The 24,558-nt window shown below is 38.6% G+C and overlaps 2 protein-coding genes across 2 annotated transcripts; both read left to right on the forward strand.

Annotated features, from left to right (window-relative positions):
- Window positions 1-2,836: 2,836 nt before the first annotated feature.
- On the forward strand, window positions 2,837-14,941 carry LOC114476193 (plastin-3-like). Its single transcript, XM_028467541.1, has 16 exons — window positions 2,837-2,967; window positions 7,046-7,153; window positions 7,305-7,456; window positions 8,356-8,485; window positions 8,590-8,722; window positions 9,592-9,676; window positions 9,748-9,913; window positions 10,021-10,163; window positions 11,208-11,303; window positions 11,392-11,584; window positions 11,670-11,754; window positions 12,315-12,429; window positions 12,521-12,651; window positions 13,928-14,051; window positions 14,466-14,590; window positions 14,675-14,941. The coding sequence occupies exons 2-16, from the start codon at window positions 7,093-7,095 to the stop codon at window positions 14,823-14,825; spliced, it is 1,890 nt and encodes a 629-aa protein (XP_028323342.1). The 5' UTR covers window positions 2,837-2,967; window positions 7,046-7,092; the 3' UTR covers window positions 14,826-14,941.
- Window positions 14,942-18,520: 3,579 nt separating this feature from the next.
- Window positions 18,521-24,008, forward strand: cnga2b (cyclic nucleotide gated channel subunit alpha 2b). Its single transcript, XM_028467294.1, has 6 exons — window positions 18,521-18,761; window positions 18,844-18,945; window positions 19,463-19,639; window positions 20,552-20,659; window positions 20,736-20,842; window positions 22,522-24,008. The coding sequence occupies exons 1-6, from the start codon at window positions 18,661-18,663 to the stop codon at window positions 24,006-24,008; spliced, it is 2,082 nt and encodes a 693-aa protein (XP_028323095.1). The 5' UTR covers window positions 18,521-18,660.
- Window positions 24,009-24,558: the final 550 nt, after the last annotated feature.

Genomic DNA, 24,558 nt, shown 5'->3' on the forward strand with positions numbered 1-24,558 from the left:
TTTATACAAAATGCACTTTAATTTCTGCAGAATGTGAAAAATGATGTTAATGGATTTAAGATTTATTTTATTATTGTTCAAAACCTTTTCTGCTTTTTCACTAAAATGTGCAGTTAGGTTTTCACAGAAATTGTATCACTGTGTGTTAAAGGAAACAATATATTGTTTACTGGAATATTTCACTATAATGGTGTCACTGGTAAGAAAGACCCTTGTTTTTGTTTACAAAAAGCACTATTGGAGATACTTTTTTGTTTACTTGTATGTTGTCACTTAATTACAGAAATGTTGCACTAAAATAGTGTCACTGTCCATGGGACACTTTTTCAATGTATTGGCTTTCAGAGATATAAAATAAAAGTATTTTTTCATTTAATTTTTTTTTTTTTGCCTTATGTCATAGATTATTGTAGATTGATTTCTGACCAATATATCGATAATCGCAGTTTCGTCATATTGTGAGATAATTGTTATTGTGAACTTTGTATCGTGAGGTACCCAGAGGTTCCCACCCCTATTGTAAACACTGATATTTTCTAAAAAGTTTCATGCAGATGAAAACAAAATGCCTTCGGTCCCCTTTTTGGCTTTAGTACTCTCTTACAGTTCTAAAATAAGTGATAGTACATTTTGTTATTTTTTTAAACATGTATTTTTAACTTATTCAATTAGCATACATTATCAATCCATTTTCATTGAAAAATCAATCCTTTATAAGATTTTTTATCACTACTTACAATATGTTTACCATGTGTTTGATAATTGACTAAAGGCAGAACTAAGAGGGTAAAGCTTGTCTAGTATGAGAATAGCAAGATGCATTACAATAAAGCATTAGCTGTTAATTTCTGTTGCTTGATTTATGGGCTTAGGATCCAATATGATTTGAACTTTTAAATGGCACTGTGTCAGAAGATAGAAATTCACACATCTTCATTGTTCCAGGTGAAACACTAGCTGTTACATTGTAATCTTAGCATTAGCACCATGAAGATCACCCTCTTTAAAAGATTTATCTAGAAAACATGACAGTATCTTTTTCTGGCCATTAGAGAACAAATATGTCCCAATAGAAAACCTGTTTCACTTCCATTATCCACTTTCTATGAAGTGCATTAGATTTAAAATGAATGACTGCTGATTACTCTGAACCTCTGGGAATTGACAATATTGGTATGCCAGCTCCATCCTCTGGGATCCGGTTGCATTGCATATATAAAGAGGGATCAATTTGTTATTCCAAAAACATTGTTCTGCAAATCTCCACTTTCGAAGAATCATATTTGTATTGTTCAGCTATCGAGTTCAACTGATTTAATGGTGTGTACAAGAATACAATATATCGTCGTAAATTTTTTAATTTGATCTTGGACACTTAAGTTTATATTCATGGTTTTAAAATATTTTTCCTATGATAAAAAAAAACAACAACAACTTGCTTAATTTTCTAAGCTGTTATTGGGGTACCTTAAAATAAGAGCAAGTCTCCTTCTGGATGTTGTAGTCAGAGAGGGTGCGGCCATCTTCCAGCTGCTTTCCAGCAAAGATCAGCCTCTGCTGGTCTGGGGGAATGCCCTCCTTGTCCTGGATCTTGGCCTTCACGTTCTCAATGGTGTCACTGGGCTCCACCTCCAGGGTGATGGTCTTACCAGTGAGGGTCTTAACAAAGATCTGCATGTTGACACCTGTAGGGAAAAAGGAAATACAGGATTGTCTTATTAGTAAAGATAATTATCAAGCATGGGCGGTTTCTTCATAAGGGCGATGAGGCGACGCCCCACCAAAGAGGAAAAAGGAGAGATTTTTTTCTATCAGATTCTTCCACAGTGTTACAGAGCTGTGACAGTTCTAGACAGTTTGAGCTGCTCTCTCTGTCATTGTCTAATCGGCGAAGGGCTATACTCCATGAAGTACCACTACCCCTTTATTTGGATTTATATAAACAATCTGTAAATAAAAAGAACTACTTCAAAGAACTCTAAATAAATATTGTTTAATGATTTTGACTTATATGTAGTCCCCTTTGGTAAAGCAAGAGTATCCGTCCATGTTCAAAGATATTTGAAGGTAAAATGATTCACAGTTTATCTCTGTTGATCTTCATTTGTAGAGCCAAGTTAAGTCTGTTATCATTATTGGCCTTTGGCTGAGATGGGCAACTTTTGGCACAGTGGGGGCCACAAAAGTATACTCAACATTCAGCATTTAGAGTAATTCTTTGAGTTCTTTTGTGTATTCTGTTGTTATTTTATATATTTTTGTGTTGTTTTTATCATCTTTTTTTGTTCTGTTGTGTATTTGTTATTTTGTAAAATTCTCTGTTATTTTTGTCGTGTTGTCTGTTTTTGTTATTGTGTTTTTTGGTAATTTTGTGCAGTTTTGGTCTGTATTTGTATATTTGTCGTCTTTTTTTTGTGTGTGTGTATTTGTGAAATTGTATATGTTTAGGGGGTCCTTTTTTCTTTGAGGGCTACACAAAATTAGACAGAGGGCCCACATGTGGTCCACGGGCCTCGTGTTGCCTATTTCGGTCTTCAAGGATGGATGGATGAAGAATCTTCTAAAGTTGTTAATTGTGTAACCAGGGGGAAAAAAACACATTATTCAATTTTAATGGTATTTTCCAGCACTTGTGTTTGGACCTTGGAAAACACTACATTTCTGTTCTTTTTCTTTTTTTTGATGATGGAAAACAGACGGACACACCTTCACTAAGTCTTTACGACTGGGAAATTAAACATGGCTCCCCGTTCTTTTACCAATATCATTTGCAAGAGTTGCTTTATTTCCATTATGTAATTTTTTTAATTTATTTTTTATTTTAATGCACGCACCTTGTACTGACCCACCCTGCGGTGACGTCATCGGCGGGGCGGGGCCTACATTCCTGCCGTGTAATCAAGTCTCTACGTGGAGGAGGCAGCGCCGTAGAGTGGCGGACGCTGTCTGGACCTCAGCACATCTACAGTGAGTACTGACTTTAAACTTTCACCATTAAACTCATGTCCTGCTTATGAGAACAACGCCTTTTCTTTCCTTTTTTCACTCTCTACTCCTAACGCTGCCTGTTATTCTCCGAACTGAGATATATTGTCAGGAAAACCATGAACTTTCCCCCCTCGTCTGTTGAAAATGCGTGTCTACGTTGAAGTTCTCCTTCTCACGCACACACACAGTGCAGTTTATTCAGTTTCCCACCTAAAAAAAACAACAACATCTAACTTTTAGACAACTGGCCTACAAACACCTGAAAGGTAATCACGTGTGTGCGTGTGTGTATTTGGAGTCACGATCTACTCGTGTCCATGACTAAATATTTGATAATCTTTGCATATAATGTGTAGACAATAACTGCTCTACCTGATGAAAACAAACCCACACTTTAAACCCACAAGATGACACTTAACATGATGGCATGTGTGTGTGTGTGTGTGTGTGTGTGTGTGTGTGTGTGTGTGTGTGTAGTCTGAGTGGTTGTTCTCTTCAATGACAGGTTGACTTTCTGTGGAAATGTCTCTTTCTGTTGAATAGACTCCCTGTTCCTAATCTGGGGCTATGTTTTATTAATTTATCAATAATATTAATAATAAGTAAGATCTTTGCATACTGGATTCTATGTTGAGTTTTTTTTTTTTTTTTTTTTTTTTTTTCCCACTTTTAAGCTCAGCAGGGATGTTTTGACCCTAAACTTTGACAGTTTAGTCAAACATACACACATGTGTGTGTGTGTGTGTGTTTTAGACTGTGTAAACTTGTTTACAGCTCCGAGTGATTTACCAGATTTTCCCCTGGAGCACATCTGGCTCTGTGTGTCCACACACAACTTGAGGTTTGGGTTTCCAGTGGTGGATCTACGTTAGAGCCAGGCTGAACAACAGGACCCACATTCTACCATTACTAATGTTGTGACTGGGAACAAGACGTGTGTTGTGTGTGAATACAGTTTTAAAGCAACTCTCGCTCTGTTTGCTTGGACAACAGAGTTTGTGTTTGCACAGGAATATATCTTTAGAGATGCGTGACACAAAAGTTGTGTCAACACAAATGTCAGACGAATTTATGGGGCACTTTGTTTGCACTGTGATTAATTTGACAGTATTCGCAATATGCTTGTTATTAAGCGTATTGATCTGATCCTTGACAAGAGAACGTCAAATTGGTTTTACTGTTTGATTATCCATCAATCCATCCAACCATCCATCTTCTCCCACTTAGCCGTTTCCGGGTCGCGGGGGCAGCATCCTCAGTAGGGAGGCCCAGACTTCCCTCTCCCCAGCCACTTCCTCCAGCTCTTCCGGGGGGACCCCGTTTGATTAAGCTTTGATATATAATAAATGCATACATAGACACAACTCCATCTGTACATATGAATGTAAAGGGACTGAAACACGTCTAGTTGTTCTCTTGGAACAAGAGGATTACATGTGGAAAAACTGTTTTTACTTTCATTTTGTAACTACATTAACACAGGACATAGTGAGCATTGAGTGATCTGTAGCTAAATCACTGGGGGCTTAGATGTGTACAACACAGAAATGTTCATTATGCAAATCAATGGTAACACAGTCATGAAGAACAAACACATTGTGATTTAATGCTGTGTATTAAGGTCAGTGGTTTGCTGAGCGTCGTTGTGTGGTTGCTCACCTGTAGCTGAAACTGGCCAACCCTGCTGATTCAGCAGCACTTCTGTAACCTGTCCGATGACATTCCGAAGTGATCAAGTATTCAGGTGTCAAAGCTTTTGCCGGGAATTTTCACCTCACGTATGGGTTGTTTCACTACAACTTTGCATTCAGTTGGTTGAAAAAATAACGACCAAAAAAAAAATAAATAAAGGCAAAGCGAAAACTTTTCCCTTTCTTTTTTTTTTTTTTGTTGTTGTTGCAAATCTGCCAAGCGTGGTTTCATTTCACATTTTCCATGATGATGATTTGTTAGTCACGAACCAAAGCCCAGACGGTGGTGCAAGCAGCTGGGTGTGATGTCACATTTGTGTAAACGCCACACACAGTATAATGGCTGTCGTCGCCTCCTACTTAGTGGTACCTGTCACATGGGGGGGATGCTTATCTCAGCTACACGGTCTGGAAGGGAAAGAGTTTGTTTATGGATCAGATTGACTCACATCTGCCTGAGTAGAATTGTCAATGTTCTCACAGACTGTGTTGGGTGTGTGCTGCTTATGAACTTGACCACACTTGGGAAGGGTGCCCGGGCTATTTGTGTGCCTCACATTTCCCGTGTAATCGTGGGTGTGTCCACTTTACACTTTTACCCAGGCCATCTGGGAGCAGCCCTTCATTTAAAATGAACTGAAAGATCCAAGGGTTTTTTACACGTTTGTTTGTTTTTTTACGCGACAAATAAAGCTGTTGAGAAAAGCTGTAAACTAAATGATGGATTCATCCATTTTTAGAAAGTAAGAACAAGCGTATTCCCTTGGGTTTTTGTATGAGATCTGGATGACGCGTATTAATGATTTACCACCAATATCCTATGGATGATTTTTGGTTTTTCTTTAGTTAAAGTTCTAATTTACCGCACACAGAGAGTGAATCCAGCTGTCAAAAAGAGCAACTGTCTTTAGGGCCTATTGCCATCACAATCCCCCTATTCTTCTTGACCACCCGTGATAGGTTCCACATTTGTTCACTGCCAACTGTGTTCTCGCTACAGGAAGGGGTTTGACAAGCGCTGGGCATGATAATGTTTTTCTGGCATTTATTGTACAAGGGGGGCAAGTTAAAGACCCACAATCAACGTCTTATAGAAGGAGTTAAAAATAGCCTTTATTTTCATAACTTTTTTGTGGCGTTTGCTCTCAGTAAGAAAAGCTCTTTGTTCGATGATCCATGGTGTGATATCTGACTTTGCCTGTATTGATAACAATCTTTTTGTAAATACTGGTACACCGAGGCAGTTAACGTTGGGTCATAAGATTGAATCTACATATTTTCCAACATCACCTAAGAGTAAAGTTTGTCTTACCTTTGCACTTTAAAAAGGACAAACCCATGTATGATGCAGTGGATGGCTGGTGGACACCATTAGCTTGTGGCTGTTGGGTATCTGTCAATGCCATTGAGGAAATAAACGTAGACGGGCTAGTTGAATGGTTTAGGAGAAACACTCTTCATCTGAGTTCAGCTTCAGGATTCTTGAAGCCAAACTAAACGTACAATTAATTATCTAACACCAACGAGCAGGAGTTATTTTCTTTCTGAGAAATAAAGATCAAATAATGCCACGTAACAGCAGTATAAAAGCCAAATTGTCGTTTGAACATTTGTGTTGGAGAGGAATGCCATCGTACCAGTTGAGCCTGGAGCAGCGTGGCAGCTCACCCTGCTCGCCTCCCCAGAACTGAAGCCAAATCTGTCCCTGGTTTTGTGCATTCCTTTCACTCCACAGAGCGAGAAGAAGGAACAGGGAGAAATTCCTCATTTCTGGTTGGTAACTTTTCTCCCGTAAAGGATGGAAACATTGCGGTCAAATAACTCCCAGATTGAGTTGGACTGAAATCTCCTTTTTCGTTTGCTGTGATGTTTGGACATGAACGGAATCAAATATAAATTCATTGCGATCATTTGAGAGGAGTTCTCTCTCTTTTTTTTGCATTAAATTGAATTTAGAAGAATTTTATTGATACAATACAGCAGGTATTGTATTTTTAGAACTCATCTATCCAAAAGTAAAAATAATAGATTAAAAAGAAGTCTGACTAAAAAGAGAGAGAGAGAGAGAATTTATATAGTTATTCTAGAATGAAAACTACAAAATCAAATCAACCCAAGTGGAAAATAAAAATAAACGTAGATAATATTGAAAAAAGTTATTTCATTTGTTAATTTCTTCTAACTTCCTTTCATCTAATCCATTGCAATTCATAGGGAGAAATACCAATGGCTTTGATTTAACTTAAAGACATTTTAACAGAAGGCTAGATTTCATTCAGTGTATTGATTACGTTTAAGGGGGGGTTAAGAAAATCAAGTTGTTTTGCTAATTCTTACAATGTTGTTGACTTTTTTTCTTTCTGCAGTCACTCGTCTCTCAGGCTGTCGACCTCCTCGGGTCATTCACAGCAACATGTCAGTGAAGATGTCCATAGAAGAGAGTGAGGAGTTGGAGGAGATATTTAAGAAATATGGTGAGAAAACACATACTACTGTAAACTCTATAAACAACTTACATTTTTTAATAAATGTGAAAGTCTTTCTAAAATCTTAGACCTATTTCTTTTTCTGTTACAGATGTTATATCCCTGATTGTTCTCTATGTGCTAACATGTTTCCCTACAGATCTGAACAATGATGGTTTTATTAGTGTTTGTGAACTCCAGGAAGTCCTGAAAGACTCCGGCAACCCCTTACCCGGATATCAGGTTCGAGAGATTATCCAGAATCTCAATTCGACCAACGATAAAAGAATCACTAAGGCAGAGTTTATGCAGGTGTGTAAATCAGGTTTCAAGTCTTGCAACCTTTCCATTCAGGGCTATTCTGTCGATGAATTAGTCTTTGTTCAACTAAAAGCACTTTTCCTCTGACTGAGATTTCCTATGCAAAGCAACCTTTACCAGCAGCATGACTAAAAGGATTTACCAAAGCACCATTGCATGCACAAACACGGTACACCATGTGAGTGCTGCACTTTCCTTTGGTGTTCTTTCTTTACACCAGTGTCAATGATTTAATGGTTGAGTTTTTTAAAGTTTGTAAATGTTTATTTGTGTTCATGATGAACTATGTCTCCTAACTGATCACACAATGTTGATTTTGGAGTTAAAAGCTCAATTAACTGTACAGACACTTGTACTTGTGTTATGCAACTGCTTTTATCTGATTTAAATGAAACCTTCTGTTCCTTTAATGAGTGTTTATCTATTAACAATCCAAAAACCTCAGATGGAACTCAGTCTGAGTAACCAATGAACACGGGACCACATGTTCATAGCTAAAGACTCCAGTCTGTGTTTTTAAGATCTTTAGTTTTGTTCTTTTGTTATCAAAAGATACAAAATACTTGAGCTAGTCACTAGATAAGGTTATGGTGACAACAGCAGGGGTTATTTATATGAATGGTAATGAGGAAAATAAGCTGGGTAGACCGGGGACATGCTATCAGTGTACTTCCTGGATAATACAGAGACACATTGTCCAAGTCATTCCACAGTCCTAAACAAGTCAAGTTTGTGTTCTAGAAAGTAAGTCTACGATGTGTAAACATGGATTATGTTGAAGAAACATTTTTTTTCTTTGTTTATTGGTTTGTTTCTAAAAACAAACCTAAATTCAACCTTAATAAGCATAAATATCGGAACCCTCCAAGATAAACTTCTGTTTTATTTAGATTGTCCATGACCTTAAATGCAAGCACGTGTCAAAGACTTTCCGCACAATGATCAACAAAAAAGAAGGAATCTTTGCAGTCAAAGGGCTGTCCCAGCAGTCCAGTGAAGGAACCCAACACTCGTTCTCAGGTATGAAACCTAACCTCATTACTGTTCATGCAAGCTGAGAATTATTTAGCCCACCAAGGCAAGATTTTTCATTTGCTGACATCTCGTTGTGTCTTTGATCTAAGAGGAGGAACGATACGCGTTTGCTAACTGGATCAACACGGCTCTGAACGGAGATCCTGACTGCGGTAAAATCCTTCCCATCTGTCCAAACTCAGACGAGCTCTTTGAATGTCTTGAAGATGGTATTGTTCTCTGGTGAGTTCAATCCTTTTGTGACACTTTTAAGTGACAGAACTTTTCTGACAGGAAATCAAATGGGGAAAAAAATGTCTGCCTGTAGCAAGGCTGAGAATGGTGATTGTTTTATGTTGATACACAGTTTTATGTTCTCTGCTTTTATTCATATTGAGTTTTTTTTTATTTATTTATTTTTTTAAAGAAAACATTGTAAAGGATGGAATGTTTTGTGTTCGAAAAGTTAATTTTGTCAGTTTATAAACTGAGGAAATGTAAACTATGTATATACAACTTATTAGCCGTTAAAATGATCCCAAATTTCAATATGTCGACATCACTTGAAGCTGATATTCGGAGTTTCTGAGAGGACGTCTCGATGTCCCGCCCTAAACAGCTTCACTTCCTCCCACTGCCTCTGCCAATCTACCAGAAGCCACACCTCTACTTTTCTGCACGCACATCGCAGAACATAACAAGGTCACATCGGGTCACATTAATATAGGTCTATGGGTCAGGTTAGAGCCAAAATCATATTTACCTGTTTGCTGTTGTGACACGCCGCCTTGTTTCCATGCACAGTTCTGCATTCACTTTGATTGACAGTCTCCAGTACAGGAAGTCGAAGCCTATTGGCTGGGCGATCGTTTCCATTTGTATAAGGGTCTATAGGACGAATGAGGGACTTATACACATTAATGTATATGAATGACCACTAACAGTAGACCATAGTAAAAGACTAGTTAGGTATTTTTATGAATTTCAAAAGAATGATACATAAACATAGATTTCTCAGAAACTCTGGATATCAGCTTTAAACAAATACTTGTTAAAGACAGAACCGTATCGCTAATAAAACAACTTTTAGTGATTGCTGTTTTGTTTGACAGCAAAATGATCAACCTGTCAGTGCCGGACACCATTGATGAGAGAACCATCAATAAGGGTGAGAAGCTGTCCATGTTTAAGAAGCAGGTTAGTCGGATAAATGTATCATATACTGTCTGTGTTTTTATGCATAGCTGACTCTTTACTTCTTTTTACAGGAAAATCTGAACCTGGCCCTGAACTCTGCTTCTGCCATCGGTTGCCATGTGGTTAACATCGGTGCCTTAGACCTCAGAGAAGGGAAGCCCCATCTGGTGTTGGGCCTGCTGTGGCAGATCATTAAAATTGGTCTGTTTGCTGACATTGAGCTCAGCAGAAATGAAGGTACTTAAATCAGGGATGCCTAAATAAAAACTCAAATCCTCTGTACTTTTGCTAAATGACTCTCTCAGTCTTCAGCGTTTACTTGATCATTAACACCTCCTCAACAGCTCTGGCTGCATTGCTGAGAGATGGGGAAACTCTGGAGGACTTAATGAAGCTGTCACCAGAGGAGCTGCTATTACGCTGGGCAAACTTTCACCTGGAAAACGCTGGCCAGCCAAAGATCAGCAACTTCAGCTCTGACATCAAAGTGAGTCAGCTTTTTGTACCTTGCCTCCTCAACATGGTGTTGTGGGATTTTGTGGGAACGAACTGTCGCTTCATCAAATGTGAGCAGGGTTTCCCTACGATTCACTCCTGCTCTCTCACAGAGTGTCAAGTTGCTGATAACAGCAACCAAAACATGTTAAGGTCACTATGTGCAAAGACCTTGAGTCAATGTTATCAAGTGTCGAGCCTGCGCTCACGGCTTAATGGTCACTTTGAGGGAAAAGAGGCTAGCAGCTCTTTAAGTCACAGCTCATAATGTGGAAAAAGGGGTTAAGGATTTATTATTTACTTCACATGGTTTTAGAAAAGGAGATTAGATCATCTAATATCAGAGTAAATGTACCTAAATATTGTATGCTAAAAGCTTTATTGCTGTTTGGAGCTTTGTTAGACATTTATTTAGATTTTTGTGAGGTTGATAACTGAAGTGCAACATTAAAAACTCAAATGAATGAATGAACTCGCTGAATGAAACATGCTTTTTTATGTAAGGTATTTGTGACTAGCAATTAGAGCTGGGTATGGATATGGACCAAAACTAATTTCTCAATACATCTTCTTAATATGATAATATATGATATAAATCCCGATATTTTAAATTAAAATAAAGTCAGACCAGAAAGACAATTCTGGGTAAAATGTGTCACTTTGTCCTACAAAAGACAGCATGTGCGTGTAAGTTCTGTAGTGAGGCTTGTTTAGGGGAAGCTCTGGGTTACGTCGCACTCAGAAAAACACAATGAGCTATAAAAAAATACATATATCAATATAGGCAATATTGTAATTTTCTGTACTGACAAAAGAGAAAACTCAATATATCATGATTCTCGATATATTGCTCAGCCCTACTTGCAATGCACATAAAGGGAAAGATTTGTGCTGCTACTAACAATGTGCTTTTCTTGTTACAATGCAGTTCCATTGTTTTACAGTGTGCAAATGTTTGCATATGACTAAAAACACTACTAACACAGAGTGAAAGTAATATTGAAAATATCTCTTTTCTTGTTGATGTGTTAAACAGGACTCCAAAGCCTACTTCCACCTTCTGAATCAGATTGCTCCTAAAGGGACAGAGGAAGACCAGCCACGCATAGACATCAACATGGCAGGCTTCAGCGTAAGCTTCCACAGCTGAGCAACATTAACAACAGCTGCACGGTGACTCTGACCTGAGCATGTGTGTGTGTGAACTGTGTGTTGTCCAGGAGAGCGATCCCACCAAGCGGGCCGAGGCCATGCTGCAGCAGGCCGACAGGCTCGGCTGTCGACAGTTCGTCACACCGGCTGACGTCGTCAGCGGACACCCCAAACTCAACCTGGCCTTCGTGGCCAATCTGTTTAACAAATACCCAGCGCTGACCAAACCTGAAAACGAGGACATTGACTGGGAAACGCTAGGTGGGTTGTCGCAGCACATTACTGCAACACTTTTTATTGATTTGTCTTTTAAATGGTTGGACTCATTGTTGTGTTTCTTGTCCAGGTCACGGGGAGACAAAAGAAGAGAGAACCTTTAGAAACTGGATGAATTCTCTGGGAGTGAAGCCCCATGTCAATCATCTGTATGCGTATGTACTCAAAACACAAGCTGAACATGGTTTATTCTGTTCTCCACGTTTGCTCCTTTATCCTTTGCTATGCTGATGTCAATAAAGAGTAACTAAACCTGATGTGCCACGAGGGAGGAATTAAAAAGATGCCTTGATTATGGGCGCAGCTTCTGGAGTAGTTAAGACACGCCCAGTCTATACTATAAAGTCTCTGAAGAACAATCTATGCTATGCTAACTAGCTACTCAATACTTACTACATCTCTCTATTCAGAATCCATTGCAGAGTGGACAGGTGCTAGTTTTTTTAGAAAGGGGCGGGGCCAACAGTGGCATAATAAGCCACCAAAACTTCGCCAACCGCCATTCTCAGCTAATAGCATAATTCAATTGTAATTATAGGGTTTCAACCAATAGAGGGCCATCACTCTTACATTTTTACAATAAACTACACCAAATTTAAATACTCTGACGAATCACCAAAATTACTTCATACCAAACACATTTGTTTTCAGCAGAAAAAAATGTGTTTTTTAGTGTTTAGTGGCTTTAAACATTGTCTGTTGACTGTCCATGTAGAGACCTGCAGGACAGCCTCGTCACATTTCAGGTCTATGAAAAGTGCAAAAAAGAGGTCGACTGGTCCAAAGTTAACAAGCCACCATACCCCAAAATTGGTGCCTACATGAGAAAGGTTAGATTTAATTTCTATTTGTCTGTGGAACAAAAAAAAGTGTCTTTCTGCTGTCAGTGATGCTAATATGTCTATATTTTTGCCCTTTCAGTTGGAGAATTGTAACTATGCAGTGGACTTGGGAAAAGACCTCAAGTTCTCCCTGGTTGGCATCGGCGGGCAGGACCTGTTTGATGGCAACAGTACCCTGACTCTGTCCCTGCTGACACAGATGATGAGGAGGTGAAACCACACTGATGGTTACATTACATATCGCTCTAGAAATACTGTATATATGAGATTACTCGCTTTTTATTTTATTTCTTTATATATTTTGAATGATAAAATGACAAAAACCATACAAAGTTCTAAAACCTAAATAACAAATATTGCTCTTTGACCTGAAGCAAATGCAAACATGGTCTCTTGTCATGGTCATCATCACAGAGTTTTTATTTATTTCCGTGCAACAATGTGCAAGATCAGGTATTATACAAAGAATTAGACATACAAAAAGACATTAATTAACATTATTTTATTGAAAAAAAACTAATGAATATTAATAAAGTTAAATTATAAGTATTCCACGCTGATCGGACTTGTACATTTTAACATCAGTTGTCACCAGAGGCACAGTCTGGAACTAGTTACCAAATACTGTATTATGAACACCAGTTGGAACTGACTACTGTATATTCCGACCAGATACGAGCAGCTATTTTTTCATACAGATGCAAGAAGAAAAAGGGAACGGCAAAATGGCAATTTTGGTTTAATCCGACAACTAATCATTAAGCTCACACAAGCACAAAATATGCCGTCTCAGGCCAACAGGTGTCGAACACAACAACTACAAAAACGAGTACAGCTCAGATCTTTCAGCAGGAAACAAAGAAACAAAAAGACGTCTTTTAGCTCGCACTGACGTAAGTCTGCGGTCAGAGTTTTCTGTTAGAAGGAAACAGTTTACCGTCACTTAAACGGAATGAATGGTAGAAAAGTGGCTCATGTGGGACTGTCTTTAACAATGATTATATCAACATTTTACACTTCCTTATGAATGGCTGTTTTGTTGTCCAGCATTTGCAGCCAACAATTCAGAACCTGTGAAAACACTGTTGCCATGTTAACTTTTGAGGTTATTAGCGTCAGTGTGTGACTGCACACAAAGTGCTCAGTGATCTCAGAATCACAAGTACTTTATTTATCAAATGGGGAAATTACTTTTGTCACAGAGGCTCAAGAAATATTACAAACCAAAAGAATCAACACTAAACAAAGAAAGAAAGAAGAAAACGTACATAATTAAGTAAAAGAGAGTAAATACAAGTGCACACATTACAGTAGAAAACAATAAAATAAGATAAAAATAATAATACAGATATATACAATAATCAAAAAGCTGTCAGGTTAAGCTGATGAGTTCTACAGTTGAGTTTAAATGTTTGATTTTTTTTTTTTTTCTTTAGTTGCTGTGACGCCTTTTAAAATCTAATCCATCCACTCTTTGTTCTTTCAGATACACATTAAATATGCTTGTGGATCTGGGAGCTGGAGAGAAGATCAACGACCGCAACATCATAAACTGGGCCAACCAGAAACTAAAAGATGCCAACAAAGCTTCCAGTATTTCAAGTTTTAAGGTGAACTTTAACTTGTTTTTATAACGTCCTCCAGTTTAGAAGAATTCCTAACACGTATAAACAAAGTGAGAATCCAAACAAGATGAAGAAGTTCAGGCTGTGAATGATACTGGCATCTCTTCTTTGGTCATCTGTTACTGAAACAGCAAGACTTGAATGATGAGCCTGGTGACAAATTACAGATATTTCGCACCGTGTGGGCCTCTGGGAGTGACTTTGAAAACAAACACACCATTATTTTAACGTTGTGGACTAACCGGCTCCTCAAAAAGCTGCTTGAAATAAATGAGTATAATTAATGAAAATGGGTGTTTGTGTTTAAGTTTGCAGGATTAGAAGCTGTAATTATTTGCAACGTATTCATTTAGTCAGGTATATGTTAGTTCCTCTGAGTAAATGCTCTGTGATAAACAGGACAAAGTCATCAGCAGCAGTTTGCCAGTTTTGGATCTGATAGACGCCATCCAGCCCAACAGCATCAACTATGACCTGGTGCAGACGTCCAACGTTTGTGAAGAAGACCAGCTGAAAAATGCCCAGTAAGACGTGGAAAAAAACAAAATCGAACACAAGTAACTCTTTGTCTTAGCTCTGTGCAAACAGTTTCTCATGTGTGTCCTTAGATATGCCATCTCCATGGCGAGGAAGATCGGAGCCTGTGTTTACGCGCTGCCCGAACACCTTGTGGAGGTTAACAAAGACATGGTGATGACCATCTTCGCCTGTTTGATGATCCTAGAGATGAAAAGAGGCGGATGCAAAAAGCACTCCTAGGAACAGTGCCTTTTTTAATCTTATTTAAAAAAAAAAATAAAAAATAAAAAAACAGCAGGCCAGAAGTCTCCAAACTCCTGCAGGTTTTAGACGCCTCCCACACACCAACTCAAACAGAACCAAAAGCGTCAATTTGCAGCTTTGCAGACATCGAGATAATAAACTGTTTCTACAATCAAGTGGGTATGAGCAGGGAGACGTCTAAAGCATGCATGACGAATGGCGTGGGCCACTCTTCATAACCTTTTGATAACAGTCCCCAAACTGAAATGAACCCTTATTTTCTATATAATATGCCATGTTTCTTTTGTTTAAAATGAGGGTACAATGATAAAACAAGAGTGGACGGAGGTTGCTTTCAGTCGTCAGATTATTCAGTGTGTACAGAAGCTGTTCTTCTTAAATCAAGTATCCATATCTTCAGCGTTGATGTTTACATTTGTGTCTCAGTCTGATAAGGGATTATAGTCTTAACTTGGTGACACATTCCTGAATATATCATGCTAATGAAATGCTTGAGAAGGATTAAAAGAAGCTAAGGCAGTGGTGTGTTTGGGTGAAGCACACACTTAGAACGCATCCAAACGTATCACTGTCTAATGAAGCATTTTTTTTATTATCATTATTAACTGGAACTATGATTATGGACATGAGTCACAGAAGCCATATAGTAAAAGTTACCTACTCATTGTTTTCGCTGTACTCATTTGTACTTGTTATCATTGGGATTATTACAGGATGTGATGTAAATGTTGTTCTTGGGGTGAACGGTCTCTTTGCTGTATCTAAGTGTTGTGCTTGTGTTTGTTTCTGGCCTCTTACATCACGAGAGAACAAGGCTGCCTTGTTTCTGGGCTTTCTCTGTGTTTCAATGAGTTCGCCTCCTGTAAGGCAATACTTTACCGTTGTATTCAGCTGTAGCAAATCATTCAAACAGTTAGATTCATGATACTCTTTGACTAAGACCAAATTGTGTTTGGTCTTGATTTTATGTCTTGTTATATTAAAATAATAAACATATCTTTGTAATCAGCTGGCATGCTTGGTCTCTATCGTCACTGTTCACGTCATTTAAATTCAATTTTTTTTTTTTTTTAAGTAATGTACATTTCTAAACTGATTTGAGGTAGCGCTACTGTAACAAGGATCAGTGCAGCTTTATTTCTATACCACTAGTAGAATAGATTTGCCATGCACACTTGGAAAAACCTTTCTGACATTCTATAAATCCTAAGGATGGTCAAAAACAAGCAACACGCATACAAAGATTTAGCTTTTGCATTATGAAATGCTTTGTTCCTATAGCTGAAACATTTTTACTGTACAGAGACGAGGAAGTGGCAGTCTTTACTGTTCACTGGGCTGAATCCCCGTCTGATTTAATGTCCTCTGGGCTTCACTCAAACTCACTCTTACGTTTCAGGAACTTGATGAAGGCAGACATTGTGTTAAGGAGACAGTCGTCTTCTGCTCGCGGAGGTTATTTATCATTTGTTTGGTTGTTGGTTGCAATAAACAAAGAGGATCCTCTGTTTACGATCTGCACGGAACTACAGTACAGTGTCCTTAGTCACAAACTTATTTTCAAAAAAATGGAAACGCTTTATATCAGGTGCTTGTTATAAGCAGTAAATAAATGTTAACAAGCCTTAGACACATAAATATGGTCATGTATATGTTCATAAAAAAGCTTCATAAATATATTTATTAATGCCATTGAAGCAGTAATTATATGTTAATACTCCTTTTAATAAGGACTTATTAAAGGATTGAACTATCAATATTAATGTAATGTTTATTGACATTAATAATACTTGTGTGATGGATAGCAATGCCTTAAAAAGGCTTTTATTTTGCACTTTTTGGTAGTTAACATTTACTGCTCTGCAGCTACTGGATGTAAAGTGGGAACAGAGCTGTAACACTTTATATCAAGGTTCTTGTAATAAGTTTTAAGCTCTAATTAATGTCAATAGGCCTCATTGGGGTTTATTAAGATCGTATTAATGTCAATAAGGCTGCATAAACTTCATTAATACAGTAGGTTACATTATGTAAACTCCCTGAGCTGTTCATAAGCTTGCCATGTTACTCTTAATAAGTGCATAATAAAATGATTTATTACCCTTTATATGATATTACTATGCATTTTCCAAGTTTAATAATGTAAATAAAAATGTCATTAACATTGATAAGTGATTACATCTTTTAACAATTCACAATTAAGAGGCTTTTTAACATATACTTGCAGCTTGAATAGAATTAATGTATTTATGAAGCTTTTATTAACACTAATTAGACTCATTAATGTTAATAAGCATTTAATAAGGCCTTATTGATAAACTTATAATATAATTACTGTGATTACTACAAGTATCTTCAATAACATTAATACATATATTAATGGAGATTTTTATTAACACTTATTTAGCCTCATTAGTGTTAATAGAAATAATTATTCATATTTAATAACTGCTTTTTAAGGCTTATTACAAGCACATTAATATGAATTGTTTCCAACAAAAGGTAATCAATCTCAATAATTTAAGAAATAATTAACATCTTAAGGAAATATAAATAAAATAAAATGTCAATTTCTACTGTAGAATTTAGTTTCCAAAGAAGTAAAACATTTCTAAAAAAAAAGTAGAAATACAGCAAAAATCATAGAGAAAGATCTGTGTCTAAAATGTGATGAAAGATCTGAATAATGTGTGCTGCTTTGCTCAGTGTTCTCTTGTGCAGAGAACAATGCTCGGTCGAGTGGTTTCACCCATAAGAGTCCTCATCTGGGCTCTCTGAGCATTCAAAGATGTCCCCGCCTTCACACCCTCGCATCCAACCTGCCTGCAGTGCAGACTCAGTGCATCCATCCGAGGATGAGGACGACCATGTCCTCACACATCCTGGAAGAGAAATCTACCTGAATGGGACTCATGGATGTAACGCATGGCGTACGGAGGCAGTTGGATCTTTTGTTGCTATCTTCTCACATCCACAACAATGGGAGCTGAGGATGGATTGGCCAGTAGATTCCAGCGTTGGTGTTCTGGAGCCGACATGACGACTGAATGCAAGTAGCCTTTTAGACGGAAAGTGAAGGTAGGAATACAAATGTATGGTTTGGTTTTTCCTCTTTCGCCTCCCACACAGATCAGTGTTTTGCCATTTCCATTCTTAACAATGAACCTGAATGTGTCTTTTTTTTCTTTTTAAATAATATTAACGCATTGCTTAAGTTGGAGGTGAACAACTGTTTCCTTGCTCTTGAGTCTCCCAGTCTCACCATGCTGGTTTCCTAAGTGATGCACCTCTCGAGGGAGCTCAGAAAGCCACAGAGCTTTAGCGTGTGCACGAGTGTGTGGATGCATGCATGTGTGTGCGCGCTTGTGTTTTCATTAATGATCCACCAATTAGTCACACAGAGGTAACAGTAATCTAAACAGCCCATCATCATGTCAGTGCCGCTGAGTGGGCATCTGTTCTTCCATCCATTACTTCCTCTTGAAGCTGGAACTCGGATTAAATTGGCGTCAAATGTTTCAAGCCAATTACACCCTGGTTTTAATATGTAACCTGCATTAAGTTTCTCTTTTGTCACCTTAGCAACCACCTGCTGGGCAATGGGACCAACAAGGGACAGTGGTAGACTGTCCCAGATGTCACTGGGCTCTTCTCCCTTGATAGTAATCTGTCGTACGCACCATAAACAGTTTCCTCTTCTGGAAGAGAAGCGGAGGAAAACATGTCCCACTCTTTCACTATAACAACGTGGGTTAAATGGCTGGAAGTAAGGCTTTAATGTTTGTGTTTTTCCACACGGTTAAAGCAGAGGATGACGGGCCACGTGGCAGAGAGAGATCGGTCGCCCCACAACCTGTCGGTCAAAACAACTTTGGAGGAGGAGATAGAGAGAGCCGAGAGTATTCTCAGCAGGTAAAGAGGATTATACTCCATTTATTTCAATTCTTATCAAGCAGATGAGTAAAAAGACTGCATACGTGTGTCATTCCTACAGGGTGGCGTCAGTCTGTGATGACACATCATCAGAGCTACAGAGAGTCGCTGCCCTTGACCCCAATGGAAGTCCTTCAAGAAACAGGAACGGAGCTATCTCAAGGTGAAACTGCAGAGGGTTAGGGACTATTACACGGATACTACTACCCAGCTGAATTATCTACTGTATGTAGTGAAGAAAGGAGTTATATGAATCTATACAGTTTAGAGCCAGTCAAACCTTTAGTCTTTTCATTAGGCTTTCAATATGCACTGTAAAACAACCTGTCATCAACACAAATACTGAAGTATTTGCAGGACAATACTCCCTCCAAAACTATTAATGCCAACATTATCTGAGATCTTTACTTGAGTTCATTTGAGATTCAAAAATCTTGTCAAGGGTCGAAAGTTTGGATATTGGATGGTTGTTGTCCAAGGTCCAAAGGGTTCTAACCTTCAATAAGGGGAGAACAAAGGCTGTTTTACACATTTTCTGGATAGAATTAGTCTTGAGGCTCAATTTTAAAAATGTCATGCACGGCAATGAAATCAGCTGCAAGCTAGTTTTCAAAGCTTTCCGAATCAACACACTCGGTCTAAAAACAAAAATGTCCCTCACTGAGCTTTGTGCACCGTAGGTTGGTGAACATTGTAGTCCGACTGAGGGAATGGGCACATAGGAGTCTGCTGGAGGAAGAGGAGCGACCAGACTCCTTCCTGGAACGCTTTCGTGGCCCTGAGCTGAGAGTGGCCCCCAGTCGCATCAGCAATACGCAACCGGATGCCAATGGCAACAATGCCAACGGGATCCTCAGGTATGCATTGCCTTGAATCATTACCACGCACTGGCCACAGCCTGTAGGGCTCCTCTCCTTTAGAAAGGTCTTATCAGGGAATTCCTCATGTTGTGACAATTTGGTATTTTTATTACATACTTTATGTGAAGTATTAGACATGCTGTATTTCAATGCTTTTTTACTCATAGGTAAACCAAAGGGGGTTGGGTTTTTGCTGGCATTTATTTATTTACTTGTATTTGTTGGTTTGTATGTGAATAGACTAACTCAAAAACTAATTGACAACTTTTGATGACATTTTCAGAAAATATCCGAAACGGGATGAGGATTAAGCGATTCAATTCTGGATTTGGATCAATTTCAAAAATCAATGATTCCCTATGTTCAGCTCTCTTGCACCTTTTGGGTCTAGACTATGAAACTAGATAATTACATCCTGGATTTATCTCCGTTAGCGGGCTTCACCAAACATTGTCTGTCAGACAGAAGCTGTCCGACAAATCTAGATCACAACTCGCCAGGTCAAGCAAGTTGACTCCAGCCTGATTATGTGCGCGCTCTTGAGACAGAGGAGGAAATTACAGCATCCGACCAATCACAATCATGGTTAAACTGTGGAGAACAATTTACATCACAATCGAGGAACAATTCTTTAAAAATATGACTCACTAAGTTACCATGGTGATTTAGCTCCGTAATACGTTAGCCAGCTTCGTAGGACAGCGCTCACTGATTAAATCTCATAAGGTAGCGCGATAAGTGGATATCTGCAAATAATACAGTTTGCGCTCTTTGAGGACTCTAGTTTTCAACTGTAATTATCATTTGCCTAAATTAACGTGTTCTTTTTGCTCTGTAAGGTGTAAATAACAAGGTCTATGTTTGAAACAAATCGGCACATTCTCTTCTTGTTAAATTTTCTTCTTTTAGGAAAAAATGGGACATGTTTGTGGTGTCTCCATCTGATAACGCATACTATCGCTGGTTATTTGTCATCGCCGTCGCTGTTCTTTACAACTGGTTTCTTGTGGTTGCGAGGTAATAATCTTCAGATAGATCTATACTGTCTGGTCCTTATGGAGAAGCACTCAACCCTGTTTTTCTTTCCACACAGAGCATGCTTTGACAAGTTACAAGTGGGCAATTACATCTGCTGGCTTGTGTTGGACTACATCTCTGATACTGTGTATATAATGGACACTTGTGTACGACTTCGCACAGGTAACCTCCACTCAATACCCCATCAAAGAGTTGGAATGTGTAAGGGAATGTGTCCTATATATATATATATATATATATATATATATATATATATATATATACAGTATATTACTGTGTATTATTGAATAGGGTCATGCATTTTAGTCAGTGCTGTATTTTGCACCTGAATGTGAGATTCTTTCACTCTCAGTAAGGTCAAGTGACAGGGACGCACAACTACACGTTGATTGCATAATATCAGCCAAGGTAAGTGTTTCAGAACCAGACTTTTGGGCCTAATATGGACATGGATTAATAACAAACGAAAATAATTTCAAGCAGATATTTCAGTCGTGAAGTCTGAAGTCACGCATATCTCAGCATACATAATCCCATCAAATATTCACCCTTTTTCACTGCATAAAATGAACATTTGTGTCCGGGCACATTTTTATTACTGTGATTATCAATGCATGCATGTGGATTTGGCCTTATTGTTCATTTAATGTTGATGATAGCACAGCTAAAATTAGCCTATCCATTTAAGTGGGTTATGAAACAGGCAATTGATATGCTGCCGAGACCTTTTTTTTTTTTTTTACTTCCTGACACCAATGATTAGATCATCAAGGACATCAAACGTTTGAGTGCAACAATCACGTAGTAAGTCCATGTAATCAGCGAAAATATGAAGTACCAGTGGTCGCAAATAAAGAATGGATTTAAAAGGATAATGAAGTGAAATGAAATTCTGCTTTTTACATCGAAATGTAGGTTTCACTCTCCAGCATTGACCACAACATTTTTTAGATCATTTATTTTGAGGGTGTACTGATTTACACATAACCTCAAAGTGACCATAGCATGTTGACATTTATAATAACATTTTAAACTATGATTTTAGTCACATAAAATGAATGAAACTCATTTGTAATATTTCATATGTTATTTGCATATTTGTTGGAAGAAAATGTAAAATAGAGAAACTATGAAAGAAATGATGATGGCTTAAAGCAGACTGGTGGCCCAGGGGCCACATGTGGCCCTTAGTCTAATTTTGTGCGACCCCCAAAACAAAATTGTAATTCAGGAAATTGGAAGTTATATTAAGCACAACATGACATACCAAACTCCAGAAGCACAGAAAATGACCGCAAAATGCACAAAATGTCAACAAAAATACACAGAATTATAACAAAGAAACACTAAACAACCACTTGAACTCAAAATTACTTCAAAGACTCAAAATTGTGCAAAATGACAGAAAAATATACAAAAAGACAACCATAACACAAAAAGTACAACAAAAACACACATAATGACTCAAAAAACATATAGGTAGGCAACAAAAATTTGCCATATTTTCAAGAAAATGGACAAAGCTAATACACAAAAGGTCTAAAAACTCACAAAACATCAATAAAACCCACACAAACGGACTACAGCGACACAACCCTTTTGTTCTTTCCTGTATTAAAGCTCAGATTGGTCATTGTTCTGAATGCTAACATTAATGTTGATAATGTGGCCCTCAGATCAGACAATCACATTTTTGTGGGCCCTGCTCTGATTGAAGTTGCCCATGTCTGGGTTAAAGTTTGGAGTTTGAATTCAATCATTTTGTACTTGCAGTTGTTTTCCAGAGTTTAGGGTTACCATTCCATCATGTCTTCGTTTGTGCTATTTTCCTGTTCTCTAAGGGTTCCTCGAACAAGGCTTGTTGGTGAAGGACCACATCAAGCTAAGAGACAGCTACATCCGAACGCTGCAGTTCAAGTTGGATGTGCTGTCCATCCTGCCCACTGACCTGGCCTACTTTTCAACCGGCATCCATACACCACAGCTCAGGTTTAACCGCCTGCTGCGCTTCCCTCGCATGTTCGAGTTCTTCGACCGCACTGAGACTCGCACCAATTACCCCAACATCTTTCGTATTTGTAACTTGGTGCTTTACATCCTAGTAATCATCCACTGGAACGCATGCATCTACTACGCTATATCTAAGTCCTTGGGATTCGGTTCGGACACTTGGGTTTTCCCAAACATCTCCAGACCAGAGTTTTCTTCTTTAACTCGAAGCTACGTCTACTGCCTGTACTGGTCCACACTCACTCTCACCACCATCGGCGAGATGCCTGCCCCTGTAAGAGATGAAGAGTACCTCTTTGTGGTCTTTGACTTCCTTGTTGGGGTCCTAATCTTTGCTACCATCGTGGGAAACGTCGGCTCCATGATCGCCAATATGAACGCGACACGTGCTGAGTTTCAAGCTCGAATCGATGCCATCAAGCATTACATGCATTTCCGCAAAGTCAGCAAAGGATTGGAGACGCGTGTGATTAAGTGGTTTGACTACCTCTGGACTAATAAGAAGGCAATTGATGAGCAGGAAGTCCTGAAGAACTTGCCAAACAAACTACGGGCAGAGATTGCTATTAATGTTCACCTGGAAACACTGAAGAAAGTGCGTATTTTCCAAGACTGTGAGGCAGGACTGCTGATCGAACTTGTGCTCAAACTTCGTCCACAGGTCTTTAGTCCGGGAGACTACATCTGTAGAAAAGGAGACATTGGTAAGGAAATGTATATCATCAAAGAGGGACAGCTGGCAGTGGTGGCTGACGATGGGGTCACACAGTACGCTCTCCTCACTGATGGCAGCTGTTTTGGAGAAATTAGCATTTTGAATATAAAAGGTAGCAAAATGGGCAACCGCAGGACAGCCAACATTCGCAGCTTGGGCTACTCCGACCTTTTCTGCCTCTCCAAGGACGACTTGATGGAGGCCGTGACCGAGTATCCAGATGCTAAAACTGTGCTTGAGGAGAGAGGCCGTGAGATCCTGATAAAGGAGGGCCTGTTGGATCACAGCGCGGAGAGCGGTGGTCTGCATAAAGAAGACACCGAGGAGAAGGTGGAGAGGCTGGAGTCGTCTCTGGACACCCTTCAGACCCGTTTCTCTCGTCTCCTCAGCGAATACACACACACTCAGCAACGGCTGAAGCAGCGCATCACTCTGCTGGAAAGGCAGCTGAACCAGACAGACTGTGGTGCAGAGGCAAGTGATGTGAGATGTTCAACCAATGAGAAGGTTGATGAAAGTCAACCTGGGCCTGTTTCCCACTCAGACACACAGAACTCCTCTGAACACAGTGAGGACAACAAGAGTCCAGTATCCACAAAATGATGACCTAGAACTCATTTATGAGAGAAAAGAACACCATGATAATCTCTTTCTATTTTTTTCTGAACAAAAATGTCTGTATGTAAATAAAAAATGTAAGGAAAAAGTTTGATTTCATGCCAAAACAAAGTGAGTTGTCTTTGGCTAAAGACCAGTGTTCTTCCAGATTTTGACAACACAATGTAGCTTATTGTGTTGCCTACTGCCAATACGCATATATACTGCTCATATAATTACTAGAGGTGGGACGATACATTCACGAGTCGATGCGATGCATGATATTGTTATCACAAGATTGATACGGTAGAATATTTTGAGGGGCAGAAAAAAAATTAACAATGGTTGCATTTCATTTTGAACTCTGAGCATTTCAAGTTTCAAACTAACAAGAAAATTTGCAATAAACAATGAAATAATAATAAATTTGGATTCTTTGGCAAAGATAATTACCTCATAATTCCCATAAATACTTTTTACACCAACTGGCTAAAACTGAGAACAGGTATTAATGGATGCTTTGAGGACAGTTTATAGTATATATAATTTATACATC

The sequence above is a fragment of the Gouania willdenowi genome, chromosome 14, assembly GCF_900634775.1.
Source record: "Gouania willdenowi chromosome 14, fGouWil2.1, whole genome shotgun sequence".
NCBI classification, from domain to species: domain Eukaryota; kingdom Metazoa; phylum Chordata; class Actinopteri; order Blenniiformes; family Gobiesocidae; genus Gouania; species Gouania willdenowi.

Bases quoted from the DNA above. Each gene is read 5' to 3' on its own strand.
- LOC114476193 (XM_028467541.1), top strand. From the start codon at position 7,093: ATGTCAGTGAAGATGTCCATAGAAGAGAGTGAGGAGTTGGAGGAGATA. The intron at 8,723-9,591 runs GTGAGTTCAATC...TTTGTTTGACAG, and splicing joins GAAGATGGTATTGTTCTCTG to CAAAATGATCAACCTGTCAG. The intron at 9,914-10,020 runs GTACTTAAATCA...CCTCCTCAACAG, and splicing joins TGAGCTCAGCAGAAATGAAG to CTCTGGCTGCATTGCTGAGA.
- cnga2b (XM_028467294.1), top strand. From the start codon at position 18,661: ATGACGGGCCACGTGGCAGAGAGAGATCGGTCGCCCCACAACCTGTCG. The intron at 20,660-20,735 runs GTAATAATCTTC...CTTTCCACACAG, and splicing joins TGGTTTCTTGTGGTTGCGAG to AGCATGCTTTGACAAGTTAC. The intron at 20,843-22,521 runs GTAACCTCCACT...CTGTTCTCTAAG, and splicing joins TTGTGTACGACTTCGCACAG to GGTTCCTCGAACAAGGCTTG.